Consider the following 13,492-nt stretch of genomic DNA (forward strand, 5'->3'; position numbering starts at 1 on the left):
GGAACTCTGATTCTAGCAGTGGAAGTGAACCTCTACTTAATTTTTTTCTGTGTGCATTTACAAAAACCATTACTCCAGCTTTTAAATATCAAGATTTGAAGTAAAAAATTATAGTAGTTTATAAAGAAACCCAAAGAAAATATAAAAGTAGCTCAAAGGAGGATTTGAGTTTTTCCTCTTAAAAAAATAACTGGTCTATGTCTCTTTAGGATCAGATGATTTTTTAACTAGTGCAGGTATGGATTCTTTTAGCACTCTATTTTCAGTAAAATGAGGGTTTATTAATAATAATAATTATCATTTAAAAGCATGAATTAAACAGAAAATGGTATAAAATAGCACATATATGTATGTAATGAGTGTATATGCCTTGCTCCAGTTCCTTTGAGATTCAGAACGGTACATGACAAAATTCTGCTACTGCTTATGCACTAATAACATGCTAATGAACAAATTTTATTTTATTAGGGCCAAATTCTGTTCTTGAAAGATACTATTTCAGAAGTTCAGTCCAGCCCTTCTCTCTCTCAAAAGTAGCTGGGGAAAAATAGCTGCATCAGATTTTATAAATATAATTTGGAAAAAAAGCCAGACAACCAAACAAAAAAAACCCTGTGAAAATATGTGTTTGCTCCTGTGTATTTATTTATGCAAGCCCCATGACATTGTTTTGGTGAATTATGGGGACAGTAATATGAATGCTGGGCCAAAGAGCTTGAATTTCCTGTTCATATTTAGTCTGTCAGTTTCTATACTACGTGACATCAAAAATGCAACATTATAGAAGAGTTACAGCAATGTAGCTTGATAGAAGTAAGCAAAAACATAAGTATGGAAGAACACACTGAAAATGTATTTGCTTCAATTGATTCAGAACAACTAAAACACCTTTTGGCCTGTACTTTTGTGGTTATGCTTCTCTCAAAATGGTTCCTCCAAGCAAAAAAGTGATTTCTCTGTGATTTGCAAACAATATGGGAGGTCTCAGCCACAGGTGACAAACCAAAATCCTTGATAATGATGCATGTTGCCACAGTTCTGACACTTCTTTTGTTCCAAAGGTCATATATTCAGCATGTCAAGCAAACCTGGTTCTGATGAAGCTGCATTTTTTCAAATGTTTTTAACTCTTTATGTATTGAATAAACAGCAGCTACTGTTTTCCTTTCTGGAATAATTTTCTGACTCAATACAGATTTGATGTGCTCAGGATATTTAGGATACCATTAAATCAGGGGTGTTGAGCAGATGGTGTCCATTAAATCAGGGGTATTGAGCAAATTGGGCAGCAAATGATGATCCACATGTTATCATGAATGGATTAAAGGATCTAAAGATAGCCTGCAGTCCTGTGGTCAACTCTGCATGGGTGATGTGCTGTGGGAGCAGAATGAAATGGGAAACTCCACAATTGTCCCTGTGAAACTGGTGTCCCAGCCTTAGGCAGATCCATCCACAATTCAGTGGGTGCTTGTAAGTAATACTCACCTGAGAGTTAAAACAAAAACCTCAGCAGAAGTATTGTGGATGCATGGTTTCTGGTAAGTCACAGCCTTTTGAGAGCTAGCCAGACCTTTGATTATGGTTAGTTTGATTTCTGAGAGAGCATTTGCCCAAATGCATGAAATGGGTAGCAAGCACAATGTCTGAAATTCTACACTCAAGTTTTTCTCTCTCTTGTTTCTTAATCAAATACATTTAAACTCAAAAAAGAACAACTAACTACTTCAGAGAAATGGAGAAAAATAAACTAAAATGTGTTTACTTTTTAACTAGTGAAACTATATGTATATACATATAAATACACACACACACATATATACATACACACATACATATATGTAAATAAATATATAAGTATATATCATAAACTCAATATTGAAATAACAGTAGTGGAAATAAATTACTGAGAACAACCTCAGGTGAGAAAAAAGGAAAAAGTAGAAATGTTCTAGAGTGGTAGTAGAGTAGTAGAATGGTTCATGTTCCTAGAAAACATGAACCACAACAGACAGTTTTAAACTATCTACATACACACAAAAAAATGATACTTATATAAAGAAGTACCAATATAAAACCTGTTTTACAACAAAACCAGTCTTATTCTCTTATTCTTTCCCAAAGAGTGTTCTTTTTTATTGTTTGTTGAGTAGAAAAATTCCCTGTCTATGCAATGGACAGTAAAAAGGAAAAAAAAAAAGCCTTGTCTAAGAGAGGAGAGAAATTTTCCACCTGAGGCCTTACTCTGCCATCACTGTGCAGCTCACACAACAAAATAATTTGGATATTCATTATTTAGTTATGGTGATGTTGCTACAGCAACATCATGTGCTACATTCAACTACAGATGCTTTTTTGGTAGGAGCTGAATTAGTTTTAACATTTTAATAGATTTAAAAATTTTTGTTAGGTTTTTTTTAATTGTTATTATTTAGAATCAGGTACAAACCCACCAGCATTTGACAACCGGTTTTGCTGCTCACAAAGCAGAAAAAAACGTCCCCAATCCTCTACAATATTTGGGGGCAATCCCCAACAGAGGTGCTGTGAGGCTTTACCTGTCACAGACCCTGTTGATTTTACACCACAGTACAACTTGAGAGGTTCTCATGAGGTAGCTGAGGTAGACCTTCCCTCAATACAAAGCTGGTGAAGTGACAGGGCACAAAAAGGACATGAATCTAAGGAACAGTAGTTGAAACAGGAGAAACTTGTCAGGAACTGCTGTAGATACTTTTTGTCTTGGCTGATTATTTCCTAGTGAACAACAATTTTACTGCCTTGCCAACTTGTAAAATGTAACACAGAATGTGACTCTTTGTATCTCATCAGGTTTTAACTTGTATTATCAAACTCTTAAAACTGAATTTGCTTCTACTAAGAGCAATGCAAACTCAATTTGCATCAATTTCAAAATAAGTAATTTTAAATTGATATTTTTGTTTTCTTTGGCTTTTTTCAGTGTTCAGGCCATTATTATATTTCACTGATCTATAAACCTTCATAAAGTTCTCTGAAGGCCTACATACCATCTGGTATGCTCCTCTATCACTGGCATAGCAACAAAACTGTGTCTTAAGTAAAAACAACTCAAATGTAACAGCTCTAATGTTGCATGTAAAGCAAATCTGTATATAAATAGATTCTTTTCAAATTTCTGCTGCCATTCTTAAAAAAAATCTCACAAATTAGCCTTCAAAACAATTGCAGACAGCAATCTGTCAGTTCTCCAGTAAGCATGAGCTGTCTAACCAGTGTCATTAGCACCTCAAAAAAGACATTTTGCTTGCCTTGCTTACCAGGAATTCACAATAGCTTGTTAACAATATTAATACCTACCAATTACCCAGTCTTTCCAGGTTCAAAGCACTGTAAAAACTGAAGTAATCTGCTGCAGCATTTTGTAGGTTCATGCTAATTCCTGTAAACATGCTTTTAAAACTGGCATGTTCTGGAGTGTTCTGTTTAATTCTCTTCATTTTCGCTGTTTTCTTATCTTAAACTTGGCTTTTTTCTCCAAAGTTCTGGAATTTGTGGGTTTTTTCTTACTACTTTTTCCCCAAGACTAAGGTTCCTGACTGTCTTGTTGAGGCACAAACACAGACTGACCTGAGTGTATGCTCCCCTTTACACTTTCCCAAGTTTCACCTTTCTTTTCTCACCTTTTCCAACATTACTTGTTCAGCTTTGCAGCCTCACAGCTCTTTTTTCTCTGCACATTTAACAGCATTGTTTGGCTGTGTCCTCTAAGTCAGTCAAACACCTTGGCTCAGCACCTATCACATGCACAGTTTGTCATCCTTTCCTCATGGAAAAAGGGGTCAAAGTCTTGTCAGAGTCCTTAACCTTTAGATGCTCAATGTGTTGTGATAAGTCAGTGTGAGGCAAGAACACCAGAGGTGCTCACAGCAGTACTAATGCTTTGCAGAGAAGCTCATGAGCTTTGCCATGATTATCAAATGCCAAGAAAGAGCCAAATTCTCTGAGCTAAAGTAAAAAGTGTCCTCATGGACGATACTTTTTTCCTCCTCTAATCCACACCCAGCTTTACTTCTGATGTACCTACAACCTTCTTTATTCCCATTTTTGGGGTAACTTGCCTTTTAAGTGGGTGGAATTTCAAGTTGGTAGGAGTCTGAGCTTGTGCTGACAGGCAAAACTCTCTTCCATTTTCACACTGACCTGCTCTGTGCATGAAAGCCCTTGATCTCTTGCCTTTTTACATGTCAACAGTGAGTCTAGCCCAGGCACTCCTTCTCCAGCACAGTTTAGCCCTCCTCAGAGGATAACCTCAGATGATCTCTGAACTGCACTCTTCAGACACCAGCCAGTCTGAAATCCACCTGACTCTTGGCATCCACCTCTGGGGGAGAAATCACTCTTCTGCTCCATTTACACTGTCAATTATTTGTATTTGGGATTAGCAGAAGGCAGTTTCCAACAAATTTAAACTCATCTATGATCCAAATTGTAGATAAATATTTGATGTGAAGGCAAGACATCGTCACTGAAGCTTGATTTCCTCCAAATCCTTTTGCTTCTCAGGTGTTTGACTATGGCAATTTAAAAGTCAAATAACTTAAAGGGTGAAGGAACATCCTGTGAGCCCAGACGTACAGAGCTGGCACAATGAATGGGTAAGTGGCTTCTTTTTCTGGTTTTCTGTTAGCCAGCCTAATCTCTCCAGAATGTCTTTGTTAGCTGCTGCACCTGGCTTGCCAGTATAATGCTTATTCATTACTGCCAGGCTTTTAAACACTTTATTTCATGGCTGGCTGGTATCTTAATGGGGTAAAGGCAGTTTCAGTACCTCTTTAGCATTTTAGGTCACCATTTCAGCCCTGGCGAAGTTCTCTGTGCAATACCAGGTAACCTCAGGTGCTTTTGCACACCCAGCTGCATGTGCTCTGTGACCACAAATCCAATGAAACCCAGCATGGCAGCAGGGTCTGATCCAAGACAGCAAAAGGAGGAGTTTTCCCACCTATTCTGCCACAGGAACACAATGCTGGAAACACACTGAGGAACCTAAGCTGAAAACTGCCCTAAGTCCACACCTGAAGGATGGGGTACCATGTAGGTACACAGTTTGTGGTGATTGGGGTGGGGCTGTGTCCAGCCTCATCCCCATGGGCACAGCTGTGAGCAGCAGGTGAGCAGCACTGACAGCAATGAGCCATGGAGTGCCCAGGGGCACTGACCCATCACCAAAGGGAACAGAGGGCACACAGGTGCAAAGCATCAACATGAGGGTATAAAGGGTTGGGCTGAAGAACAAGAAGGGCACATGCTTGCAGCCTTCTGAAGTGGTACGTATGGGTTGAAGCCTTCTGGATTTGTATGGTGATCCTCTGTGTATCCTGGTTGTCTCAGCTGTGATGTGTGCTGTTACAGTGCCATCCAGAGGGACCTGGATAAACTTGAGAAGTGGGTCTATGGGAACTTCATGGAGTTTGACAAGACCAAGTGCAAGGTGCTGCACCTGGGTGAGGGCAAACCTGGTATTAACACAGGCTGGGGGATGGACAGATTGAGAGCAGCCCTGCCCAGAAGGACTCGGGGGTGCTGCTGGACGAGAGGCTGGATGTGGAGGAGAAGGCTTTAGGGGAGACCTAATGGTAGCCTTCCAGTACCTGAAGGGAGCCTACAAGAAAGATGGAGACTTTTACACGAGTGTGTAAGTGGACAGGGCAAGGGGGTAATGGCTCCAAACTCAGAGGGAGTAGGCCTAAATTAGACATTCGGAAGGAATTCATTACAGTGCTCCTGGTAAGGCACTGTAGCAGGTTGCCCAGAGGAGTCGTGAGTGCCCCATCCCTGAAGTGTTCAAGGCCAGGTTGTATGGGTTTCTAGCCTGTGGAAGGAGTCCCTGCCCATGGCAGAGGCTCGGAACGAGGAGTCTTTAAGGACCCTTCCAATCCCAACCATTCTTCGATTGCACGATCCCGTATTTTAGGGATCCAAATCTCCCATGATGGTTTTTCCGCGGCTCTCCGCCCAAACTTTTCAACTTGGAACTGTGGGGCGGGGTGTGACCACGCGATGATCTGGAATCACAAACGTCACTCGCAGGTGCGGTGTGTGGAGTTGGACCCGCTCGGTCCCGGCGGCAGCCCCAGAACCCGCAGACGCGGGACCGGGCCCCGCCGTCCCTCCCGCCCCTCAGGGCAGCGCCTCCCGCCGCCCTCCACACGAGAGGCGCACGCGCCCGCTCGCTCCGGCCCGGCGATTGGCGGGAGCGGCCGTGACGTCATCGCCGCGCGCCGGCAGCAGCCCCGCGCCCCGCTCCTGAGGGGAGCGCGCCGTGCTCGCGCCGCTGCCCGGGCCCCATCCCGCCCTGCCGCCGGCCCGCGCTGCTGCCCTGGGGGCCGGCCCGGGCCCGCCCTGCCCGCCGCTCACGCTCCGCTCCCGCTGCGCCACAGGTGCGTGTGGGGCCCGCCGCCCTGAGATGAGGAGGGAGGCCGGGGGAGCGCGGGGGAAAGGGAGGGAGGGTGGGTGGGTGGGTGGGCGGATGGATGGTTGGGCAGGAGCCTTCCTGCTGCCTGACAGCGCGTTCCTCTGGCAGCACCGGCCGGCCCCCCTTCGCTTGCTTTTTACTGTCTGTATTAGACCGGCCCTGCCGGCTCTCTCCCCTTCCCTTGTGGCTCTTCCCACAGGAAGGTTAAGAATATGAGCCTCTACAATTTGGACCGGTTCCGCTTCGAGAGGAGGGGGAAGGGCGCGGAGCAGGTGTCGGTGTCGCCGTCCCGGCCGGCCGCCTGCGCCGAGGCACCTGGCGCTGCCGTGCGCGCCCCCGGAGCCGAGGAGGAGGAAGGTGCGGGTGACAACAAGAGACCGAGCACTCCGGCTTCGGACGTGACAGAGAGAACCGGTGAGTCACGTGTTTTGCATGAAGGGCAATGGAAGTCCTTAATTTCTAAAAATGAACTAATTTTGTCTTTTGTTTTGGTGTTTGTCATTTTGGGTTTTTCCCCCTTTGCTTGTTTTACAAACGTGTTGTTCTGTGCAAACCTTTCACAACAATTTCCACTAAAGTGTCCTCATTCGCAGCAGTGTATGCTCTAATTGAACATGTGCATTTACAGGCAAGTTGTTAACCTCCTGAAATAACTTGTTTTTTTTTCAATTGATTAAGTAAGTTTCAGATTTAATGTTGAAAGAGTGTTGTGTTTTCCTATTTCTAAACTCTGTTTACTGATACTTATTTTATGCTAGCGTTTCAGTGTTTTCAAGGAAAAAATGGCTTTTACTTTTAATTGCCTGATAGATGCAACACTGTAGACTTAATTTTCTCAGTGGAGGCTTTATCTAATGTATCATGGAGCGTTATAGATGGAATTGAAAAGATAGGGAAGTTTCTTTTCACTTGGGCCTGGTTTGGTAAAGAGCTGAGAGACCTGGTACTGATTCTCAGAAGCTGTGTTAGTGGTTTTTTGTAGTGTTTGTCCTCTTTTGGGGCAGAAGCTTGGGGTTTTCATGGAAATGTCAAAACCTGGATTGTGTCGTAGTGTGTTAGTTTCCTTTGGCTGAGACTGAGTAGGGATGTGCTGTTCCTGTCTGGATTTGTTGGTTAATACTAAGAACTGAAATTGCTGTTGTCTGTGTAATCACATTCACCAGAGTGTTTTTCCTGTTATTGAGGCATTCGAGAAACAGACAGTATCTGCTGCTGATTATTTTATTATTTCTCAGACATAGCATATGACTTGTGGTATAGTTGTCAAATTACAGGTGTTACACTAGAGATCAGACAGACTTTGAAAGTGCATTTATTCAAAAAATGAAACAATGTCTCTTGATGTTGTTTAACTACATTTTTTGGCAGGTGACTTTCTCTTGGTGCAAGGCAGTTTTTCACAACACCTCATCTAGGTGATAATAGAGAACCATTCATGCACGAGGAGCAGTTCCTGTTTTAAAACTGAGTGAAGTCAGAATTACAGGAGGTGGATATTTACTCTTCCCTAAATTTGGTTTAGTGCAGGTTGACCGTTGTCAGTTGACGGGAGTGCTCTTGTGTTTACATTAGTAAATAGTAAGCAGTGTTCTACATTAAAATATATAAAACATGTAAGTTGCCAGTCTGGAACTAGTAACCTGTTGCAAAGAATTTTGGTGACAGGGAGGACTTTACAGAAGAAGTGAGCAGCTGTTAGTTCTGGTTCCTGCTGATGTGCTTTTGTAATGCCTGTGTGGCACAACGGGCACTCTGAGGAAGTGCCCTTTGGAACAGGTGCTCCCTTCCTGAGGGTGGTAAATCATTGGCTTGTGCTGTGGAGGAGTTACTAAGTGCAGGGGCCCTTCTTGAACTGTGAGTGTAGTTGTGCAGTAATGCATGGTGCTGCTTGTTTTGTGCCTTAGTGGTTTGGGGATTTACTTTATTTTAGTGTTGTGCTTCTTCCTTTAATCTGCCTGTGGGCTTTGTCAGTGTAAGCATGCAGCTGGACAACAGATTTCACTGCTTGTTTTTCAAAGTGCTGGTTTCCCTTGACTTCAGTTCTGCAGGGGTAGGACTGTGGAGAAGGGATGTAATACCCAATTTAGAGGCATTAGTTTAGATACAAGGTAATAAAAAGAAAGGTGAAGGCCAGCCTAAAAGACATGGAATGCAAGGCTGAGTGCTTGTGAGGAAAACTGGTGGGAGATGGTGGTAGCCAACAGTGAAACGGGGTAGAGTGCAAGAGCAGGCAGAACTGCAGCAGGTGTCCAACTGGAATAAGCATCCATGCACGCCGATGCTGGTGGAGAACTGGGGCACTAATTAACATTTAAAATTGAGGTGTAATTAGTAGTGCTCTGCAAATACATAATGCTTCATCTTTCACAGATATTGAGTGTTTAAAGATTTTCTCCTACTTATTTGTACATCAATGTTATGTAACCCTTTTAAAGAATTAATAACCTTTTAAGAAATGAAATCACATTTTCTACATCTACAGAAGTTAACAAAAAATTAAACACTCAGATTTTGTCTGCATGATATGGGGCACTTAAATGTAATAGAGAAGACTAGATTTGATGAGCACATGCCTGTCCTCCTTGTTTCCTAATTAATGTCAGGAAGACAGAATTTTTCTTGGTTTGGGTCAAATAAAACAGTCAGGGTTTTTTTGTTGGGTTTGTTATTGCTGAGTGGTCATGGAAAGGCCCAAAGCTGAGTTTATGTCACTCTCTGCAGCTAACTGCACCAACAAGTCAGGTTATGGAGTTGTTCTGTGTGAGAAGCAGTTTACACCAGGCTCACCAGAATGACTTGTCCTAATGCTCAGTGAATCATGTGAGGACAGCTATTACTCAGATTTCTTCTGAAGACAAAGTGATTGACAAAATACTGATACAAGTAAAATACAAGAAACTGGGGAAAGAAGAGGAGTGTGATCTTTATTTCACTTATGCAAACAAAAATGCTGTTAAATCCCTAACAACTTGGTTGGATTTTTTTTGCTAACAACTTTGATATAGTCCAGCCACTGTGTGGATCTAAAAAGAATTTAAAAATCTTTATCCTTTAGGAGCACAAATAGTTCAGTATAATTTCCAAGAGATTTCTTTGTATTTCTGTTTTATCAAGTGCCCTGAAATATGCGTCTTACAAAGTATAGGATTGTCTAAATGTCATCCATCTTCAAAAAGTATGGTCAGATGTTGACTGTTGTGTCATGAACTACCATTACCTTTTTAGCTGTTTTCTTTAGTTTTGTTTTCCCAGAACAAGCTAACATTGGTAGATGGTTCTGTTCCCCCTTGATGTCTGTGGGTCGTGCTTCTCATTCCTTTGTGTTGAACATTCATCCCTTATGCTTCAGTAAGCAGTTTGTGGTGTGATGGCCACAAGAATTGGTCATCTTTGTACACTTGTCTGTGCTCAAAATTACTCAGGCCTGCAGTGACTTTGCAGCCAGGTTGTAGGGAATAATTCTGCACTGCATTTACTGAGGGATAGAAACCAATTCTGGGGACAGTCACCAAATTATATATGGTAGATATCTCTAAAAAGAGTTAGAAAAATACACTGGAGTTGCTTACTACAGTTTTTCATGCAAATGAGTATTATTTACTGAATAGTAACATTTACTCAATCTCTTAATCTGTTAAGGAAACAAGCATCTTAATTTTCATTTAGATGTTTTTAATTATGTAAATAGCTCAGTATACTAAGATAATGAGATTAGTCTACACTGTTGTAGAAATGGAGCAGAACTGTACCAGAAGTGCACAAATTAGAATAATTACCAACATGAATTTCAAAATGAGGCCTTTCTTCAGGTCTCAAAAAACCATGCTTACTAAGCTTCCAAAAATAATTGAAATAAAAGTTGTAAAATAAATTAAACTACAATATGTAACCCCATTACTGATGGCTGATTTTGTTGATATCCTCTCTCTGTTGTTTGAATGTGTATCCTGAATGACTACACTTTGAGATTATAATGCTCAGAGCTAGCTCACTTGCACTGGCACTGCTCTTTTTTGTTCTGTTGTCATTTTCTCTGGAATCTGTGGAAGTCCTGATTTTTGCCTATGTCTCAGTTCATAGAGTGTAATTCTATGTAGGGTGTTTCTGGAAAGAAGTGATGACTGCAGTATCAAGTGAAGTTTTCTAAGGGTTCATAAGATGATATGTTGAAGTAATCATCATTTTAAAAGGGCAGCTTTAAGAAGTACCTTAGACTAATACTGACATTTAGGATTATTTCAGCCAATGTAAAAGACTTTTCTTTGAAAAGGGAATTCTTATTACCATGTAGGCTTGAGCAGCATGTGCTTGATGCTGCTTTCTAAAACTAGGTGGAAGTTCCTTTCTATTTGACAATGCTTGTTGGACAATGTTAGTAAATGTGGTAAGCCTCTTAAGTATTGCCTCAGTTTTTGCTTTGGTTTTACCTTTGTTTTTACTTGGGAGAGAAGCTGGCTTTCTCAGAGTGAGGTGTATGATTTGTGTAGGAGGTTGTGTTGAGAATTACAGGGCAGTGTATTCTCTTTTTGTGGTAGCAAAAATTGGTGGTTGTTGTTGGGTTTTGGTTTTTATGTTAATGTGTGCATACAGGGATATTTATGAGTGTTCCTATTTCTGGCCTCAGAGTCAAAATCTGGTCTTATGATTGCAGGCATTCCTTAATAGTTCTTTTGAATTGCTGTAATCAGAAAATTCTGCCTCCAACAATTACATATTCTTGCTATAACTTTAATCTATTACTACTCTACAAGGTTGCAGTTTGCTCTAAATATTAGGATTCCTTATTAAATGTGTGATTTCTGCTTCCCCTCCAGTTAGTAGGGTACTCTGTTTAGTGGGATAGGTGGAGGAAGGGCAGAAGACTGGGCTTTTTTTGAGAGGGAGAATGCTTTTGTTTCCATCAAGTAACTCAGCATTTTTTAAATATGGAAGTTAGGAACTGTCATGAAGACTTGTAATTGCTAAATAAAATAAAAATAAAAAGAAATCACTAAGTGAAACAGTGAAGACTCTTTACTTAACTATAAATCTTATCTAAGGTTTATGCTGTAAAGAATAAAATTACTTTTAAGACTGTCATATTTTTGTAAAATTTCCTGGTGTTTTTCCTTTGAATTCAGTAAGGGTGCCTCTTAGCAAAGTTGTCATGAGCACCTGTCATTTCCGTGTCACACTGCTTACAAGGGGAATTTGTTTGAAATTTAGTCTAATCTACAAGGCAAAGATCTATGAAAGCTGCCTTGATCTGTTCTCTTAATTCAGTATAGATGTGAAATTCTCGTGTTTCTTACACACATGTTCTGATATTGAATCACATTTTTAAATGCATTTTTTCTGTCCCATTGTGATAGCCTTTGCCCTGACAACCCAACTTCATAATGTTCCCAAAGGTCTCTCCTGTATTCATCTAAAAACTTAGATGAAGCAAGTGCATCAAGGACAGCACAGCTCCTTGCTAAAATGGACACATAGAAGGTACTGCTCAGGAAGCTTCCACTGCCAGCATGTTATCTTGGATGCAGGGAGGTTTGTCTTGGAACCATGTACTACTGCTTCAGAGCTAATAATTTTTATGCATTCCTAAATTTGCATGTGTATAGGCTTTTCAAAATAAGATTAATTTGCGAAGTGAGACTTTTGCCTCTTCTAAAAATCATTGCCATAATCCTATATTTTGTTTTGAAAGTGATAACAAAGACTTAGATTTTGATAGCTCTACTAAAACTAGGTCTATAGGAACTAGGAATTATACACCATGTAGCTTGTTTCTGCATTTGACTATCAGATTAGTTTATTCTAGCTTCATCTGTGTCTACTGTCTGCTGGCAAATTAGCCTTGCAAACTGATGTTACATGGTATTAATTTGACTCAGCAAGTTTCTGCATTACTGAGTGGAGACAGAAGAAACTACCTGTACTTCTAGCCAGAACGCTGGTTTCAGATTTAGCAGCATCCCTGGTGCTTGGTTCACAAACACGTGAGTTTTAAAAAAGGATAGGTGTGTTTAGGGGGAGAGGATGCCTGTGATCCTTTCTTTGTGTTATGAGAATTTAAGATCTTTTTACATGAGGACTTCCAGTGACAGTAGTATCACTAAAACACAGTTTTCCCAGAAGTTGGTGGCTGACTCTGCTGCCCCTTATCCTGGATTTTTCCTGTGTGTGGTTAAGGTCACCTTGTTGAGGGATCCATTCAGTGCAGGTCGCTCAGTGGCTCAGGTTGAGCTGTGGGTGGGGAGAGCCCCAGGCAGGGGGCAGGGAACTGCTGACCCCTTGCACAGAGGTCCCAGGTGCCTGTGGCCCTGCCAGGGTGCAGGACACTCAGGAGCTGATGGCTCCAGACTTGCCTGCACTTAGACTGTGAGGGTGTAAAAGCCCAGGATTTTTTTGTTTGGAATTTCTCCTCAGAGGCACCAGCTGGAGCTGTGGTTTTGTTACTGTACCATGATTAAATGATATTGGGGATCTAGACATCTTAGAGTGCTCTGGAAAACCTGGTGTGACTCTGTGAATGTGGGATCTGTAGCTGCAAAAGGGTCTTGGTCCCAGCTCAGATGCTGCTGCCAGAGTGGCTCCTGGATGCTTGGACGAGGAAGGCTTTTAACAACCTGAACTCTTAAGCCTTCAGTGATTGCTCTTTTGAACTGTCACTGAACCCTTGTTGATGTTTTCTCAGACACTGAGTTACATTCACCTCCATCCCTTTAGCCACTATGAAGCTCCATTTTAAAGTTGTTTTCTTCCATTTCTGTGGTGTACTCTGTAACATTTGGTACCATAGTTTTGTAGTTTATTGGGTGCCTTTGCCTTTCAAAGCCTGTGCAGTTTCCCTTGTCAGCAGATATCTTGTACTTCTAGGATTTATAATTTTTCTCCTTTCATTCAGTGCTGCCACAGTGTGTTATTTAAAATTTATTTTCCACGAGATTTCTTTCATACGGAAAATGTTCTCTGCAGCTGTCACGTTCATCTGCTCTATGCATCAATTTTTCTCTCTTCATAGAGAAAAGAGAGAAATGTGCTTTTGTTTCTGTC

General features: G+C 41.3%; 1 protein-coding gene across 2 annotated transcripts in view; it reads left to right on the plus strand.

Moving 5' to 3' along the window:
• Positions 1–6,078: 6,078 nt before the first annotated feature.
• The window catches only part of SMARCAD1 (SNF2 related chromatin remodeling ATPase with DExD box 1), a 40,577-nt gene continuing 33,163 nt past the window's right edge, over positions 6,079–13,492 (plus strand). The window contains exons 1-2 of one of the 2 annotated variants that reach the window (XM_074540924.1): positions 6,079–6,422; positions 6,657–6,871. In XM_074540924.1, coding sequence (XP_074397025.1) covers positions 6,670–6,871 — 202 coding nt within the window. In that variant the 5' untranslated portion in view covers positions 6,079–6,422; positions 6,657–6,669. The remainder of the gene's footprint in view (positions 6,423–6,656; positions 6,872–13,492) is intronic. The other variant, XM_005484611.4, reaches the window with a different exon arrangement.

Source organism: Zonotrichia albicollis, chromosome 5 (assembly GCF_047830755.1).
Source record: "Zonotrichia albicollis isolate bZonAlb1 chromosome 5, bZonAlb1.hap1, whole genome shotgun sequence".
Lineage (NCBI taxonomy): Eukaryota > Metazoa > Chordata > Aves > Passeriformes > Passerellidae > Zonotrichia > Zonotrichia albicollis.